General features: G+C 39.3%; 1 protein-coding gene across 1 annotated transcript in view; it reads left to right on the top strand.

Annotated features, from left to right (window-relative positions):
• The window catches only part of LOC143388954 (kelch-like protein 3), a 133,942-nt gene extending 116,950 nt beyond the window's left edge, over positions 1-16,992 (top strand). Inside the window, 1 exon segment of the mRNA XM_076842361.1 lies at positions 16,819-16,992. Coding sequence (XP_076698476.1) covers positions 16,819-16,992 — 174 coding nt within the window.
• Positions 16,993-18,602: the final 1,610 nt, after the last annotated feature.

Below are 18,602 nucleotides of genomic sequence, written 5' to 3'. Positions count from 1 at the left end.
AGGGTTCAAATCAATTAAAATCTTTCATTAAGCATAAAGTTAATTTTCACATATGCTACAATCATAATATGCACATTTCTTGGTATAAAGGCATATGATTTGTTTGGATTTTAAAATATCCCTGACTGCAAGATTTTGTATATAAAACTCCCATTGTTGCTTATGTAATAGTAAATTAATCAAATTCAGTTATACTACCTAGATTAAAATAAAATGGAAATAATTTACTCATAGGATTCATTTTCAAATAATCTTTATTTACAAAAATACCATCCTAAGAATAATAATACCATTGAGCTTCAACTGGAGCAAAAGTATAATCACTTAGTTAAGTGAAAGCAGATACTCAAACTAAAAATGAGAGATAAGTCAAATTGCTTTTGAAGAGAGATCAGAAACATCATGTTTCTTCTTGTGGTTCTGGATGTTCAGTAGCAGTTTCATTTCAAGGTGGAATCAACCCTGAAGGAAACTCACTTCTACATTCAGAATGTGGAGGTGCGAGAGGAATGCAGCTCTTGGGGGGAAGATAATGAGAAAAACACCTCAGTGAACAGGCATTTCCCATGGGAATAGAGGGGGTGGTGGACCCAATGGAAAGTAATCTTCACATGCCCCATATATGTTTCCTGGAGAAGGTGGAGAGAAAAAAGATCCATTTCTCATAAACTTACTCTTTGGGTCCACTGGAAACAATGCACCTCTGACTGGAGGGGAAGATGAAAAAATAAAGTTGGAGCCAGCTGCTTGGTTCTCAGCAGAGATGAATCAGGCACATTGAAATCACCAAGATTGACTTTGGTGTCATTTTTACTAGATTCCATTTCTGAATACAGAGGCACATCCACTGTATCCAAAGAAGGCATATTAAAACTTCTTTGTACAATTGGTCCGGGTAGACTACCATAATTAGAATAATATACTTCCTGCCTTTGTAGAGGAAGATGTAGATCAGAATATGGTTGGCCTGGTGGAGGGATCATCATCCTACAGGGCTTTTTCCAGGGAGGTGACAGGGGTCCAGTATTATAAGGCACTCTCTGAGGATAAGTTAACCCCAGCCTAATTTTCTCCTTTCATTGATAATCTGAGATCCCAGAGGATTCTCTCAGCCTCTTGAGCCTCTTTCTCCTCCTACTGGCACCAAAGATGAGAATATGAGTGGACCCTTCTTTTTCAAAAGAGAACCTCTCATTTCAGATGAAGTCAAAATAGTGAGGGACCATTTGGGGAATGCTCTCTGGCAAAGGCTGTATTTTAATCAAGTGCATACATGTCTTTTTTTTCTAAAAGTTTAAATTTAACATATTTTCAGTTATTTTTGTCTTTTGTGAGCATTTTGTCTGCATAACTCTTGAGGTATCTTTTAGCACTCCGATCTGTGAGCTCATTATCATGTGCTTTTTACTCATAGTATATAATCTTGCCCTGATAAGAGTGAATGGTGCTCTCCGATTCTTCTTCAAGATCTTTGACTTGCTTTCTATAGTTCTCCAGCTGATCAGTTGCATGGATGATGTTTTCGTCCACTTTGGAAAGTTTCTCCTCTCACTATACCTGGTAATTTTCCTCTACTATTAATTTTCTTTGGAGTTTCATCACATTTTTTTGATTTAGTTCAATCATGACATTAAATTTCTGCTGAAGATTCTGATTCTCTCTTTTAAACTGTGTATTTTTGACTTCAAAGATTCTTGCTCTGTCTCAGGATTTTTAATATGTTCTATAAGATCTTCCTTTACTTCATCTACTTCAGATAAGAAAATAAACATTTTATTTCTTTCTCCTTCTAAGGTTTTAAATGGGGCATTTAACTTAGCACCATAAACCTGTTCCTTCAAAGCTCCTTTTGGCTGATCATGTAAGTGAGCACCAATTTCTGATTCACTCTTTATTTTCAATTCCAAGTTACCATCATATTTTAGTTCTTCTCCAAGCACAGAATCCCAATCTTTCTTCTGCACCATGTGTTCAGTCAGAGACTTAATGTGTTTTTCTTTCTCTCTTGCAACTTGTTCTGCATATACTGTAGAGTCTTTCAATGTTATTTTCTGTTTATTAAGGTCATTCACTTTTTTCTTTCCATACTTCAGCTTCCTATAAATGATGTTTCTGACAATCCTGAAATTGAGAATTTTCTTTGAAAATCTCTTTTATTGCTACCTTAAATCCTTCTGCATTTCTTTTGAAATATTCTCAAGGTTGTTTCTGCTTTGGCTATTAGTAACTTGAGGGGTTTTGATTCATCTTCCAGAAACTTAATCCTTCATGATATATTTGCCATCAATTCATCTTGAAGAGAACGTTTAGTTTTCTCTTCTTTTAGCTCTTTTTTTAGAAAGAGTATCACATCCCCAAGTTTAGATTTAGACCTAACTAGCTTTTCATATATTGCTTTCAAATTTTTTGCTTTTATGAACTTCTTCTCCAAAATGGCATCCTTTAAAGTAGAGTCTAAGACTTCATACTCTTTTTGAACAAGGCTAACTTTTTCAGGTAGTTGATATTTTTCTTCAATTAGTCCAGCAAGTTTTAGAGAAAGCTTTTTTTTTCTCTTCTCACATAACATCTGCTTCTAACACATTGACAAAATCTCCATGGAAACAAGAGAACAGCAAAATATAAAACAGCTGCATTTATCACCAACTCCCAAGGATATCCATAAGGATGAAAGCCTGGTTTCATATCCGCAGACAATGATCCCAAAGCCCTTTGTACTTCTTTTGGGACCAACCCCAAATACAGCTGAGGGGCAACCCTTGGGCCCTCCATCCAACTAAGGCTGCTTTGCCTTCTGCTACTGCAGCCACAGCATGCCCAGGGATGCCCAAAGGCTGTGGACATTCAGGTCTTTGTTCAGAAACTCAAACCTGTACCAGGCAACAGAGCATACCATTGTGAAAAAGCTCCAGGGGTACAGGGTGGTAGAGCTGTGGGCATAGGCATGGGAAGCCACAGTCATAGGCTCTCAGGGGCCTGACACACTCAAGTGCCTATCAGGGAAGTCATAGCCCCTTCACTCTGCTGTGCATCCTGAAACAGTGCTGGTTCAATTCTGTCCCAATTGAGCCAGAGAGGACTTCTTTCCATGCCACCCACCCCTTGGTTTAGTTTCAACCAGGCCAAGGTGGAGCTTATTATGTGCTATTCCATTCAGTCATAATGTCAACCAGTTTAATGTAACCAAAGTTCTAAAGCTTTGTAAAATAATTTAAAGAGCTAGTACATCATATATTTATATTTGTACCACTTGCCCTTTTATTGTAATGACTAATTCCTTTCCCTCCCCTCCAGTCCCCTTCCTTCCTTCCTTCCTTCCTTCCTTCCTTCCTTCCTTCCTTCCTTCCTTCCTTCCTTCCTTTCTTCTTTCTCCCTTCTCTCTCTTTCCTTTTCTTCCAGTGTTGGAGTTAAACTCTAACTAAACATGCCTTCTCCATGCTAGGCAAGCTCTCTACACTGAGCTACATCCACATCCTGTTGACACTTACTCTAGAAGTAATCTGATTTATTTCTATATAAAAACTCTCATATTAGACTATTTCAAAAGTATTTTTTTTAGAAAAAAAAAACTTTTTTAGAAAAGTTGCTAACATACAGGCACAAATCAGTTGTAACATGTTGCTTTTTAAAAGTACTTGTGTATGTAATAGTTTGTTTTAAAAAAAGGAACTTGGGGACTGGGGATGTAGCTCAAGCAGTAGTGTGCTTGCCTGGCATGCATGGGGCACTGGGTTCAATCTTCAGCACCATATACAAATAAAATAAAGATGTTGTTTCCACTGAAAACTAAAAAAATAAATATTAAAAATTCTCTCTCTCTCTCTCTCTCTCTCTCTCTCTCTCTCTCTCTTTCTCTCTAAAAACAGGAACTTGGAATTTGTTGGCTTTCCTGTCAATTTTTTAGACTACCCCTTATTTTTTAGACTACCACTTATTTAGACTACCACTTATTTAAGTCTTCAAAATCATTTTTCAGATGTTCTTTTTACTCCTTATAGAATGTAAAACTTCTAAGTAACTGGGTCATTATAAATACATAGCAAAAAGGAGGATAAGATGTTACTTTTGAAATGGCTTTAGTTCCTGTAGATGAATTATGTTGTTGTTAAGATAGAGTTCATTGCTTGATGTAAATAATAGACATCTAATATATTTTTGTTCCTAGTTATGCTTGAGTTTTTGATCAGCCAAATCTAATGTTTGAAGGAAAGCATTAGCTAGTAGCTTCTGGTTTTGTAAATATCTCTAAATTTCAAAGGCATTATGCCACCATGTATGATTAGAACAATTCTATTCTAGGGCCAGAGTTTTATCAATGAAAACTAAAACTCTTGTCCAGTTCCAATGGGTATGAAAGTTTAGAAACATTTTAACAAATGTAATTATGTGAGGTTACAAATATGTTAATTAGTTTGTGGTGAATATTTCACAATATACATACCTGTATCAGAATCAAATTATTAATTGGGCATGGTGTCACACATCTATAATCCTAGTAGCTATTTAGAAGGCTAAGTCAGGAATACCACAAGTAAAAAAGTAATAAGTATTAAATTAATCAAGACAGCTTAATTGAAGCTCTATGTGTAACATTTTTAAATTAGATTTGTTATTAATGCACCTTTAAATGCAACCACAGCTTGAACTCTGGGTTAAATCTAGATAATGAACCACTGTTGCCACACACACACACACAAACACACACACACACACAAAAAAAAAAAACACTACTTTAATACCCCTTTGTTTCCATGGGCCTCTTCCTGTTGTACAGAGAGTAAACACAGAGGACGCCCTCCTTCTTTCCCAGGGTTATCTACATGGTTGGCAAGATATCATGTTGAAGGCTTCTGAAATACTAAAGCAAAATCCTGAAAAAAGTAAAAGTGAATTAGCTAAGGCTGGAAATGATTAAAAAAAAATTTGTTGCCTTCAAAGATACTTTTTTCAAATCTGTGCTTCTTGTGTTTTATTTATTTAAATGTCATTGTAATATACAGTCATATGCCTCCTAACACTTTGGTAAATCACAGACCACATATATAATACATCTACCACATAGCTGATTACGAAGTAGGCTATACCATGTAAGTTCCAAGATGTGTGCACAATGATGAAACCACCTAAGATGCTTTTCTCAGAGGTATCCCTATTGTTAAGTGCATAACTGTATATTTAAGGATGCTCTAGTTTGTGGTGGTAAAGACTTAACTGAACATGTCTCCCAATCCCTTCATCATTCCCTTCTTGGCTTTCCTTTTATCTTTTTCCTTCTCTTTTCCAGTTTTGTTCTTTTTTGTATCAGTCTGGTCCCCTTTCTCTTGGTTCCCATTCATTTGTCTCTCCAGAGAATCCAAAGGCTGATCACTCGCTGTGGATATAGATTATCTTCCTGATTGATAAACATATTCTGTGTCTTCTTCCACTGGGTAATAAAATAAAATAAAGATAAGAAATACAGTGAATCACAGTCACAAAAATAAGCAAGCAAAAATGTTTGAGAACTTTACTTTTCCACATTTTCTACAGCAAAACGGTCCTGCTCTCAACTTGGATGGCAATACTCTTTAATGTTGAGTAGAATTAGAAGGAAATATATGATGTAGATTAGTCTCATGCACACATGTCTGCTACATGAAGAGAATGCACCAATAGCAAGACAGAGGCAGCTTCCTGGCTAGATAACTAGATACTTCTGTATGCACAATAACATTCTGGTTGCTACAAAACATGTATGAGGGGAGGACTTCAACCCTCCTTACACAGCACAGACCTCTCAGGGTCTTTGCACTAGAGTGGCAAGATTAAAAAAAAAGAAAACAAGCAAGTTTCCTTCCCCAAGTACTCCCTTTCTTCTAGTTAAGGCAGTTTAGACACATCCTTGTCCCTCATTAATTTGGTAAACTGTACCATTCTCTATGAGCACACCACTGTTAGCACAGAACATCTTTCCTAAGGGTATAAATAGGTCCATTTATGATTTTTGGACACCAAGGAGTAGGCTTTTTGGTTTATAACAAAAACAGACCCTCATGGGCTCTGTAATGTTTCTTTATATTGTTAATGCCAACATCATTATCGAATGCTAAGCTAACATTTACTTTTACTCACTACTCAATAGGAAATCTCCTCTGAGGCAAGGTCTAAGGAAGCATCAGTAAACATTTGTTGAATAAATGACCATATAAACAAAGAGCTGTGAGTTCTATTTTTTGCTCTATAATAATAAAGAATTACCTTACAAATTTTAAAACCATAATGGTAGAAACAGATTCTTTAGTAATTTAGTATTTTTATTGGAAAATCAAAAACCAAATGTGAAAACTCTACACAGGATGACTCATTGTCTTCACAAGGTATTATTTTAAAATGACACTTAAAGTGGCTTAAATAAATAAGACGTTAATACTGGAAGATTTCACTAAACTCAACAAATCTTCTGACCACCACCAACTTCAATCAATTAATGATAGGTAAATAACAATGTAATAAAAATTGATGAGAGTGGCCTCCTGGGTATGCAAAGTTCTACATAGGAACTGAACATGTTGGGTATATAAATATCATGGTTTTTATTTCTTATTTTAGTTGATTATTTTGACTTTGGAAAAGGGGAAAAATGATGTAGCTAATGAACAGCCAGCAATACAGATGGTGTTGAATAACAGGATCTGCTGTTCTGGCCTCTGACTTTTAACATAGAATGTTGAACTCTTGGCAAGGGAAACAGGTTTTTCTGGACAAAAAAAATGTAATCATAATAATAAGATGATGAAGACAAAGACAAGAAGCAAATATCATGAAACATGAAGAAAAGTCAATTGATATTTAGTAGGGTAATATAGAATGGGTTTCAAAATAGGAGAAAAGTTCAAATTCATGACCCTTAAGACACTCTACTCTAAAACAGACTTATTTAATTTTAAAATCATCTCTCAGTACATATTGGTAGAGAGACAAAAATACTAGGATTCTTCCATTGTTCACTTTCACTCTGCATTATAAACTTCTCTCTAATCCAGGCTCTCATATGTACTGGGTAAAAATATCCCAATGGTAATGGTAGTATGTCACTTGCATTATTCCCCTCTTCCAACACAGGCTGCAGAACAGGAACAAGGAGTCCACACACTCAGTTTCATGAACACTTGCATATTTGCTTTTGGTTCACAAATGATTTTCAAATTTATTTATTTTTTTAAGAACTCATTTTTTATTATTAGTTGTTCAAAACATTACAAAGCTCTTGACATATCATATTTCATACATTTGATTCAAGCAGATTATGAACTCCCATTTTTACCCCGTATACATATTGCAGATTCACATCAGTTACACATCCACTTTTTTACATACTGCCATACTAGTGTCTGTTGTATTCTGCTGCTCTTCCTATCCTCTACTATCCCCCCTCCCCTCCCTTCCCCTCCCATCTTCTCTCTCTACTTCATCTACTGCAATTCATTTCTCTCTCTTGTTTTTTTCCCTTTCCCCTCACTTCCTCTTTTATGTAATTTTGTATAACAATGAGGGTCTCCTTCCTTTACCATGCAATTTTCCTTCTGTCTCTCTTTCCCTGCCCCCTCTCATCCCTGTTTAATGGTGATCTTCTTCTCATGTTCTTCCTCCCTATTCTGTTCTTAGTTGCTCTTCGTATATCAAAGATGACATTTAGCATTTGATTTTTAGGGATTGGCTAGGTTCACTTAGCATAATCTGCTCTAGCGCCATCCATTTCCCTGAAAATTCCATGATTTTGTCATTTTTTAGTGCAGAGTAATACTCCATTGTGTATAAATGCCACATTTTTTTTATCCATTCATCTATTGAAGAGCATCTAGGTTGGTTTCACAGTCTAGCTATTGTGAATGGTGCTGCTATGAACATCATTGTAGCAGTATCCTTAAAGTATGCTCTTTTAAGGTCTTTAGGGAATAGTCCAAGAAGGGGAATTGCCTGGTCAAATGGTGGTTCCATTTCCATCTTTCCAAGAAATCTCCATACTGCTTCCCAAATTGGCCGCACCAATTTGCAGCCCCACATCCTCGCCAGCACTTGTTGTTGTTTGACTTTATAATGGCTTCCAATCTTTCTGGAGTTAGATGGTATCTTAGGGTGGTTTTGATTTGCATTTCTCTGACTGCTAGAGATGGTGAGCATTTTTTCATGTACTTGTTGATTGATTGTATGTCCTCCTCTGAGAAGTGTCTGTTCAGGTCCTTGGCCCATTTGTTGATTGGGTTGTTTGTTATCTTATTGTTTAATTTTTTTAGTTCTTTGTATACTCTGGATATTAGGGCTCTATCTGAAGTGAGAGGAGTAAAAATTTGTACCCAGGATATAGGCTCCCTATTTACCTCTCTTATTGTTTCTCTTGCTGAGAAAAAACTTTTTGGTTTAAGTAAGTTCCATTTGTTGATTCTTGTTATTAACTCTTGTGCTAAGGGTGTCCTATTAAGAAATTTGGAGCCCGACCCCACAATATGTAGATTGGAGCCAACTTTGTCTTCTATCAGATGCAGAGTCTCTGATTTGATATCAAGCTCCTTGATCCATATTGAGTTAACTTTTGTGCATGGCGAGAGAAGGGGATAGCACAACATGGGTGTTTTCTGCCCAGTGTGATATAATGGCATTGAAGTTTTTCCTTTCAACAGTTAAAAACAAATGTAATGTTTATAATAATAAAAAGGGTATTACCCAAAATTCTATTGATTTTAAAAAGTGTAAATGCAGGGCTGGGGTTGTGGCTCAGCAGTAGTGTGCTCACCTAATGTGTCAGCACCACATAAAAATAAATAAATAAATGAAATGAAGATATAAAAATATTTTTTAAAATGTAGAATGCACAGAGAGGTTCTGAAACCATGTATATGGGGCTGTAAGAAGTTATATTTATGGAGGGTGTGTGGTTAAGCAAGAAGGAGCACCTCTAGGGATGGGGATGTGGCTCAGTGGCAGAATGCTCAAATCGCACATTTCAGGCCCTGGGTTTGATCCTCAGCACCACATAAAAATAAGTGAAGATATTTTGTCCAACTACAACTAAAAAATAGATATTAAAAAAGAAGGAGAATCCCTGCTGGAGGAATGTTGAGAATGAGTGTGCAGTTACAGAGCTTCCTGAGCAAACCCAGAATCAAGAGGTCCAGTCAGAAAATCCTAACAGTAACTTCAGATATTATATAATGAGAGGTCAGGCTGAATTGGAAAGAAGGAGTAAAATTAAATTTCTTGAGAATAAATTAAGAATGCTTGGTAATGGAGAGGTTATACAATGAGATGATAATTCTGACTTTCTGAGCCTGGAAGTGCTAATGAGAAAAATCATGATCATCCATCTTTATGTGTGCAACACTAAGGGTGTAAACACAGTTTCTTCTTTTTCTCTTGCACTGCCAAGTGTCATTACTCACCTGGATTTTTTTCATTAATATTACATAAGGAAGGAGCTGGGGTTGTGGCTCAGTGGTAGAGTGCTCACCTAGCACATGCAAGGTGCTGGGTTCAATCCTCAGCACCACATAAAAATAAAATAAAGTTATTGTTTTCCAACTACAACAAAAACAAAAACAAAACAGTAACAACTGTGTGTGTGTGTGTGTGTGTGTGTGTGTGTGTGTGTGACCTTCTTGCCACCAACATTGCTACTTGCCTTCCTTTTCCCCAATGACCCATCTCAAATCCATGGTCACAAAAGTCACAATACTTTTACTTGAAATTCTTCAAAAACTTGTAAAGGTCCTTAGAATAAAATGTAAACAATTTACCTTAGATTATGATCCTCTCTCTACATACATCTGAAACTCATTCCTCACTATGATCTTACATATACTGTATACAACATCCTCACAGAGCTTGGAACTACAGAAATCTAGAGATGGGCCCCATTCCACATGCTACATATAACCCCTCTTCACCCACTGAAGACTCTCAACAGGAATGCGGGACTGAAGAAATATATCTCTGGTAAACCTTCTCTACTTCTGCATCTACTTTCTTCTCCATCTGAATTCTACACAGGCTGGGTGGGTGGCCCACACTTTGATACCATAACAACCATTACACTCAACCACACAGCTTATCAAGAGTTGGTTACAACTGGGTTGGTTTTCTCCTGGACCCTCAGGAACTTACAGCCCAAATATCACACCATAGGTGCCCTGTCTCATTAATACATGTTTAAATACTTAAGTAGTTTTTGTTTAATGGGTTATACCATTTGGAAGATTTTCAGATATTCCAGCAAATCACAGGGTTGGTAATCAAAAAAAAGATGTATTCTAAATGTGATTTTGGTCAAATATTTAAATACTTTACTCTTTAAAAAAGTTATAAATAATAATTCTGTTATTCACACAATTTAGATATGATTCTCATGCATTTTTGCTGAAGTTATTATTAATCTGGAAAAAAGAAATTTAAGAATGAGTTTTTGATACTTCAAATGCACAAACCCATGCTACATTCATAAACTTCCTATAAACAAATAAAAGCTCCTTTCTTAAACTGAAGTCCTAATATTTAAAAATACAAGTTAGCAAAAAATGATTTACTTTTTTTTTGTACTGGGGATTTAACTCAGGAGTAATCAACTGCTCAGCCACATCCAAGTCCTATTTTGTATTTTGTTCAGAGACAAGGTCTCACTGAGTTGCTTAGTGCCTCACTGCTGCTAAGGCTGGATTTGATCTCAGGATCCTTCTGTCTCAACCTCCCTAGCTACTGGGATTACAGGCATGGGACAACTTCCTGATATTGTACACTTTTGTTGTTGTTGTTTGTTTTTGTTTTTGTTTTATTTTTTAGCATTTCAGAATATTCAACTAACTGTTAAAAGGATTAAATAAAGGGAGCAATTCATAAGGTACTTTGACTTTGGAATGTATATCTTGAATTTTTTCATAGTAGTTTTATTTTAATACAATGGATCCTGGTTTTGATAAAATTAAACATAGTATGTACTTCTTTTTCTCAAATGTGTAATGACAAAAGGGGTCAGCATACTGAGAAGTAAAAAACAAATCTTAAGTTATCAAATACAAGCTAATTAAACAACAAGATTGCCCTAGAAGTTCTCATTTACCAATGTAAATTTAGTTTCTTCTAATATCATATTGCAAAGCACAATTATGTGTGTTTTAGAGCAATGCTTTTTTACCTCCTAAGAGAACTATATGAAAAACAGGCAAGCTACTCAAAAGAAATATGCACATCTTTGTAAGACAAAGTTTTTTACATTTAAAGTTCTAAATATGATGTATCTTAAAATAAACAGTTACAATTAATAAGAGATGTATGGTTCTGTTATGTTTAGTCAAAACAAATTAAAAAATACTAATTTAATAATAGGGTATAGTTTCTGGCAATTTTTAATTATATATATATATATATATATATATATAGATATAGATATATAGATATATAGATATATAGATATATAGATATAGATATATACGTTTTTTTAAAGGAAACAAAGCAACATTACTGCATGCAATTTCTTGGTTGCAACAGATTTATTGTGTGGGATACAGAAGCTACTTGCTGAGAGCCAGGCTGGGTGTATAATTTGCATAGAAAATGGAACAGATTATACATGTCCTGAACTGTGAAACAGAGGTAGGGCCTCAGAGATAAAGGGGTCCTAGAATACGAAGCTCCATATCAATCCAGCCAGACACATACAACATGGAGAGGCCAGATAGATTAAATAAGACACAAATGCTGGACTATTGCCATCTCTGCAGGAAGAACATAAGTGCTACGAAGAAAGACAAATACCAGATACCACATGGATCCTACCGCAGTCTCTTGGTCCCCAGTGTGGTGCTTCTGCCATGATTTCAACACTGTGGAAAAAAGGCAAGCCTGTGCAGTGCCATGAAATGCAGTCACTGGGAATGTGCTCTACTCAGTTGATGAGAACAATCAACATGCCTCTGTATGCATCTCTCCAGAAATGAGAAAACATACCAGTAGAAAACAAGAGACTAAATCAGTCTGAGGCTTTCTGCTCCTCACCAACTGTCCTCCAATACCTGTTAGTAGCTTTTCATCAACAGCCCAGTCTCCACAACAGCATTTGCGGGATGTGCTGCATCATTGAAGATGTCTGTCTAACCAAAAGGCTCCTAAGACAATGATCTTCTTCTCAGAGCACTGGTGATATGGCATTTTAACTTCAACAGGTGACCAGAAATGAGTCCTAGCACAGAACAAGAACCTTCTGGCACAGTATCTCACAGAGTGCCAACAGTGGAGGGTGAGTTGCTGAGGCACAGGCCTGAAAAAGTGAGATTGAAAGAGTAGGGTTCACTGATGGAAAGGGTACAGAGTGGATGGCAAAAGCCTGAATAGATTTGAAAAGGATGGCATTGGGAAATCAGAGGAGGAGCTAATGGAACCAGCTGGCCATGCTCACAACCCTGAGGCATAAAAGGCGTTTTTGTCTCTCATTGTCATGACCATCAGCACTGAGGGCACCCTTGATTATTTGTTTGATTGCTTTTTTTAAGAAAACTAAAGTTTGCTAAGATGCAAGGATCAGTGTAGGATACAACATGGTTAGTGATATGTCACGGATGACCTATTAAAAATAGTGAAAATCTTTCTGTCTCTCACATTTCTTCCACACTGGCAGCAGGTAACCCAGAGCTCACTCACTGATGGATTTGAAGACATCCATGAAATCCTCTGATTTGCCCAGCCCTGGGCCTAAGATTGTGGGATTACAGAACATCTCAGAGATGGTATGAGGGATTATCAGGCAGGATGTATGTTATTATGCAGGTAAGAAAATGGGTACATATAATCATTTACTGTTAAAACTAGAAGCAACCTCAAAAACAATCAAACTGCAAAAGCCAGAACTTTTTAAGCTTTTTCCTAAAAATTGCAAAACATGGATTTTCAAACCTAAAATTTACAAGGAACCCTGATACATAAATCAAATCAAAAGCAACTGTTAAGGCAAACTAGGAAGTACCTCTCCTTACCAGAGGTATAACCACACAGTTTGAAAATCAGTGACTTTGTAATCAAACCAGATGGTGGTGATGGCTAAGGCCTCTGGGGCTGTAGACAGATGCATATCCTGAGGAGGGAGAGAAGATTGCTTCACAAGGGTGGATTTAATGATGTGTGGACTAAATTGAAAGAAAGCAAGTATCTAAAAATGTACCATGACCTGAGTTTGCACATGTGTCCTTTGTCATAAGCTGAGCATCACTGGATCAGTTGCCCAGGGTTATGTATGCAGGACCTTGCTTGCCAGGCTCATTAAGGGTTTTCAAAGGCTGATGTGACTCCATTGGATTTCACCTTTGAGTAACTGCAGAGATTCATGCCCCATGGATGACACCCAGCCACAGCCCTCAGATACTAGTCAGGGAGAAGAGAATCCTAGCCAATGAAGACAAACACTGATGATACATTGTGCACAGACATGGGCTCTGGTAGCTCTGGGCAGGGCCAGTTTTATCCATTTTTCCCCAAAAAAAGATACACACGTGATAGTGGCTCAGGACTCCCAGGACTATACTGAGACTTCCTCCTAATGTTATCAGAAGATTTACAATGAACTTGAACTGAACCAGTGCTGGATGGGCTGTGATCTTGCCCGTTGCTAGGTCCTGGAACCCTCCACTCATCTTCAGTACCATCACATCCTCAACTGCTTGAAACCCTGAAGCCATTTCATCTGTGCATTGTGCCAAAAAGAAGTACTAGCCCTGGCCACCATGGCCACCTGCTAGTCACAAGGCCAGGTGAGTGTGGAACAGAAGCCCATGTGCTCCTTTCCCAGCCTGTTGTTGTTCTCTGAACATCTCATGGAGAAGAAGCACTCTTGCTCTTGAAAGAGAAACTATTATCCTACAGCATGACCAGCCCTGTTATTGTATGGATGTATGGTGTCCTCCTAAAAGCTCTTGACAGGCAAGGTAGCAGTTTTCAGAGCTGAAATGAATACAATACAGGAACAATGACCCTCATCAATGGATTAATCCATTTGATGGATTTGAAGACTACTGTACTGGGTGGTAACCATACCCAGGTTGGGCATGCCTGGAGGAGGTAGGTCACTGGGGACATGCCCTTGGGGATTATATTTTGTCCCTCAAGCTCCTCCCTCTCTGCTTCCCAGTTACCATGAGCTGAACATATGTCCTCTTCTATACCCTGCTGTACAAATCTTCTGCCTCACTCTTAGGCACAGAGCAATAGAGTTGGGCCACCCATGGACTGGGACCTGTGAATCCATAAACCCAAATAAAGTTTTCCTCCTTTAAATTGTTATTTTGTGGGGTATTTTGGTCACTGTGATGACCAGTAGGTGAACTCAGGTCCATAAAAACAGCCAGCTCCTTCATCTGGACTCAGATTGGATAGGCTGATACCTGTCCCTCCCTGAGAGGTGACAAACCTAGGCACACAGAGCTCTACCAGTATTATGGGACAAGCCCCATGTCTTCTAAGCCATCTGTAGAAGATAGTCATCATTGGGCCCTAGGAACGTTCCAGTTCTGGCTCACAGATATGGATCCCCTATGGTGTACTTGCCTACTTCCAAATGTTCTGCAGCCTTCACTTGTTAATGATCAAGATGGCGCAGGGAGGCACATGTTCTCACCAATGCTCCACACCCAAGGATATGGAGGCACAGGGAGGTTAATTAAATCACCCATGATTACACAGTTAGCAAGAGGGTCAGCCAAGATGGGAGTGCCAGGGATGCTTTTCTAAGCCATTCTGAGGACTGGCCTGCTGAGTAGACAGGACAAACTTTCCCCTCTGCTGCCTGAAGAAGCTCACACTGTGGTCTGGCCTTCATGGATACAAGGAAGCCTGGGACTTAGTGGAGGGTCCTGAGTGAGCACAGAAGCTCCTGACAAGCATTGGTGATAACATGAAGTGATGGAAATCCACCATGTCCATAGAGCATCTGGGCACTGTCAACCCTGTGAAGAGCAGCTTGTCTAATGGAATGAAGTTATGGAGATTCCGGGTCCCAGAAAGGCACTCTTGGTGTATCCTCAGCAGAAATGCTATGGGACACATATTTAAGGTATCCACCGCAGTACTGTGGCATGGGGAAGAGTCCCTAGGGCTGCAAATGACCCAAGAAGCCTCTTGAAGCAGACAGATAAGCACCTGGGCATGCCCACCTGAAGGCACACTATCCACCATGACTGAAAGGATGAAGCCACATCCAGCAAAATCAGACATGGAAGAATGTATATGAAGTCTGAATCAGGTAAAACTCAGATATGATATTAGTGAGCAGCATTGGACAGCATGGATACAGAAGAACACAGGAAGCCACTGCCTGAGTAAGCAAGTGATGACTTTAGAGGTTGTGGTTAGGCAAGGGGACAGAAGCCTGCTGGGAGAGCCCCTGCATTTTAATGTGGCACCTGAGTATTCATTTCAATTGCCTGTTAATGATCATAAAGGCATGTGCTCTTTCTGGATGAGTAGTAGTGCCCTAGCCCACCTAGTGGAATCGCTAATTTCCTCCAACTATCCATAAGATCCCCTCTATGCCCAAGTGACTCTGGGCCACTTTGTTCACAACTTCAAGTTGCTTCTTTAGATCTGCTTCTGGATCAGACAGCAGCACTCTACCTGACTCCAGCTTTATCTTCAAAATCGGCATGTGTGAAGCTGGCTTTGAACTTCTGCCTCAGCCTCCATGTGACAGGACACCAAGCTGAAGCACACTATTCTGAACATACAAGACTCCTGTCATCTTTGCCTTCATTCCAGAATCAACAGCAAGTCTGGTGGAGCAAGCTTTCCTAAATGTCCTCCCTTTCCTTAAATGCCTAGGGTTCCTTTACTATCCTCCTGTTCATATGGCTGTTTTACAGACAGACTGAGCTCCAGCATATCTCTGGACTTCTGCACACAATTATAATATCTGACACTTGTAGCTGATTCTCTGGGGCCTTCTGAGTACAGTAATGATCTGCTGATTCTCTGTCCACATCCCTATCCTTTCTGTCCCATCAAGCATCCAACCATTTGTCGTTTACTACCCTTTGACATGCCCCCATCACAATCCTGAATATCACTTGGTGCCTCTTTCTGTGTATTAGTGACATGCTTGTGTCTTGGCTTCACATTTCTATCTAAAGTTTCTGAGTTGCCCACACCACAGTCAATCACTCTGATGTCATATGATGAGAGAGCTCATGGAGGGGGAAGAACCAGCAGCTGGCATCTTCTTCTGGGGTACTGAGACACTTCTGAATCCAGATGTGCTCCTGGCAATCTTTCAGAGTAGGGAGCATCTGCTATTTGGCTACAGAGTCAGTCAGTCCTGGGGAATAACAAGTCATAAGTACACTCACAGTGCTCCAAATGTTGCTCTGAGGCATAATGCTTCTTGGGTCCTCAGCATAATCTGATGGAATGACACAATTTTGCATCCATTTTTTCATTTCAAATTTCTAAACACAGAAAACTCACTCAACCAAGATGACACAGATAGAAAATGACAGAAGCAGGATTCCAGCCAAAGAAGTGTACAGGTCCCCATCACAGAACTAGAAGCTGCTAATTATGTTGGCACAATAGAGGAGGAAGCCTGGCATCTCTGCCTTCCTTTTTTATTTGTCTTCAGATTCCTGCTTGGCTCTGCATAATGGTTTCTTGTCTTTTAAGGAGTGTTCTTCCAAAAACTGGTAGCACAAGGTTTATTAGCACTGATTTACCTAATATTGAAGAGGGACAGTGTGATGAGATAAGAATACCTAAGGGACTTCCAAGGTTTTCAGGGACATTCAGTGTCAGCTTTGACATTGTTCTGTTCCACAGCCCTGGAGTGACCTAGAAGTCTCCAGTCATTACCATGTCCTTCTTAAGAACAGAAGAACCATGCAGCAGAGATCACCTGGTGACAATGCTGGCCCCAACAAGCAGGTGCACGTGTCCAGTCGGACCTACAGTCCAATAGACAAGAAGCCCCTCCTAGGAGCACCATGGAGATGACAATGACATGATCAGTTTGTTCATGTCTGCTTCCTTGTTCAGCCCTCTTGCTCTGTCTCAATCCCTCCTCTATTTAACCTGAAAGCTCATGAGACCATCCCATGGACAAGACCAAGACCCTGCACCTCACTTTGCTTTCCTGACACGGCCATGGTGAGGAAAGCTCCTTCTTTGTTTTCTACATTCTTTCCAGTTTGGTTTGGGGATAAGGGGCTGGACCTGATTTGCTGAGACCCCAGGGTCATATCTCCGTCCTCAAATTGCAGCAACATTCCCAGAGTTCTGGCTCCTAGCCACCCCACCTACTGTCACATGGAGTGCTGCATCTGTAGTTGCTCCTGTTGGTCTCAGCACCGCCTGTTTGGCACACTCCTGACCTTAACAGTGAGTCTGCTTGGAGTTTGCAGTCCATCCCACAAAACTCTTCACTCTGTTCTTGTGGCTTTGTTATTCTCTGTTCTTCAGAACAGCCTACCTGACCTGCAAAGACTGACCTCCCCATTTTCCAGGGCCCTACTTCTAAACCATCAGCCTGTGATACCACAGAGCAAGGTCATATTGTAATGTTTGCATCCTTCAATGATTGAAATAGGAATGTCAGTGCCCTGCAGTGGGAGAGGATGTTGGACAGGAAGGCCCTGGTTGATTCTGTAGTGCTTGGCTTAATGTCTGGTGGGAGAACAGATTGCAAACAGGTTTTGGGAATATATGCAGAGGTGACAGATCCCCCTGGACTGTTTTTTTCAGTGGTTCTGACTTCCTGGAGATAAAACCTCCTGCTGAGAAGCTTGAAGAAACTGGAGCCATCTCATATCTCACTCCAAGTGCACCCAAGTGTCATTCCCATGATAACCCAAGTAACCCAGATCTTCACCTAGAGGAGATCAGCATTAATATGTGGACAGCACCCATTTGGTCAGTCTGCACCAATCAGTTTTGAAGACATTCCCCTGCAGAATCTCAGAGCTGGACAAGAATTTGGAGAAAACTTCCTTCAATTTATATCTTTACAGTCAAGAAAAAGGCTCAAGCAGTGGTATGGCTTGCCAGGGATGACACAGGGCCTCCACATTTGAGATTAGTGTTCTCTCTTGGGAGATCCTCTGAAGCTAGAGGATTTTAACAACTCCCAGGTGCCCCCACATTGATATCTCTGGCCTGAAACTCTACTGAACTCAGATTCATCCCCCAACTGCCCAGATAAATCAAAATGCAACCTGTCCAAGTGAAAATCTTCATGCCTTCACTGTGGCCTTAATGCTAGTTGCCCCCAAACCAAAAGCTGAATCCTGACTCCAAAAGTATCAGAAGAGGCCTCTGGGAGGGGATTAGGTCATGTGGATACATCTTTATGAGTGAAATTAGCTTAGCATCCTTATCAAAGAAGCCAAAGGGCTCATTCACCTGCAGGGATGCATGCAGAAGGCCTCTCCAAGAGCCATAAAGGGCAAGACATGGAATCTTTTGAAACCTAGATCTCAGACTCTTCAGCCTCCGGGATGGTAAGAATGACTTTATGTCATACATAAGCTACTTGGTCTATGGAATTTGGTTCTAACAGCCTGCACAGATGGAGAAAACCTCCCTCTAAAGCTGCTGCTCCTGGAGCA

This window comes from Callospermophilus lateralis, unplaced genomic scaffold (genome assembly GCF_048772815.1).
Source record: "Callospermophilus lateralis isolate mCalLat2 unplaced genomic scaffold, mCalLat2.hap1 Scaffold_45, whole genome shotgun sequence".
Classification (NCBI taxonomy): domain Eukaryota; kingdom Metazoa; phylum Chordata; class Mammalia; order Rodentia; family Sciuridae; genus Callospermophilus; species Callospermophilus lateralis.
The sequence above is the reverse complement of the archived record's forward strand: the minus strand, read 5'-3'. Positions and strand labels throughout refer to the sequence as shown.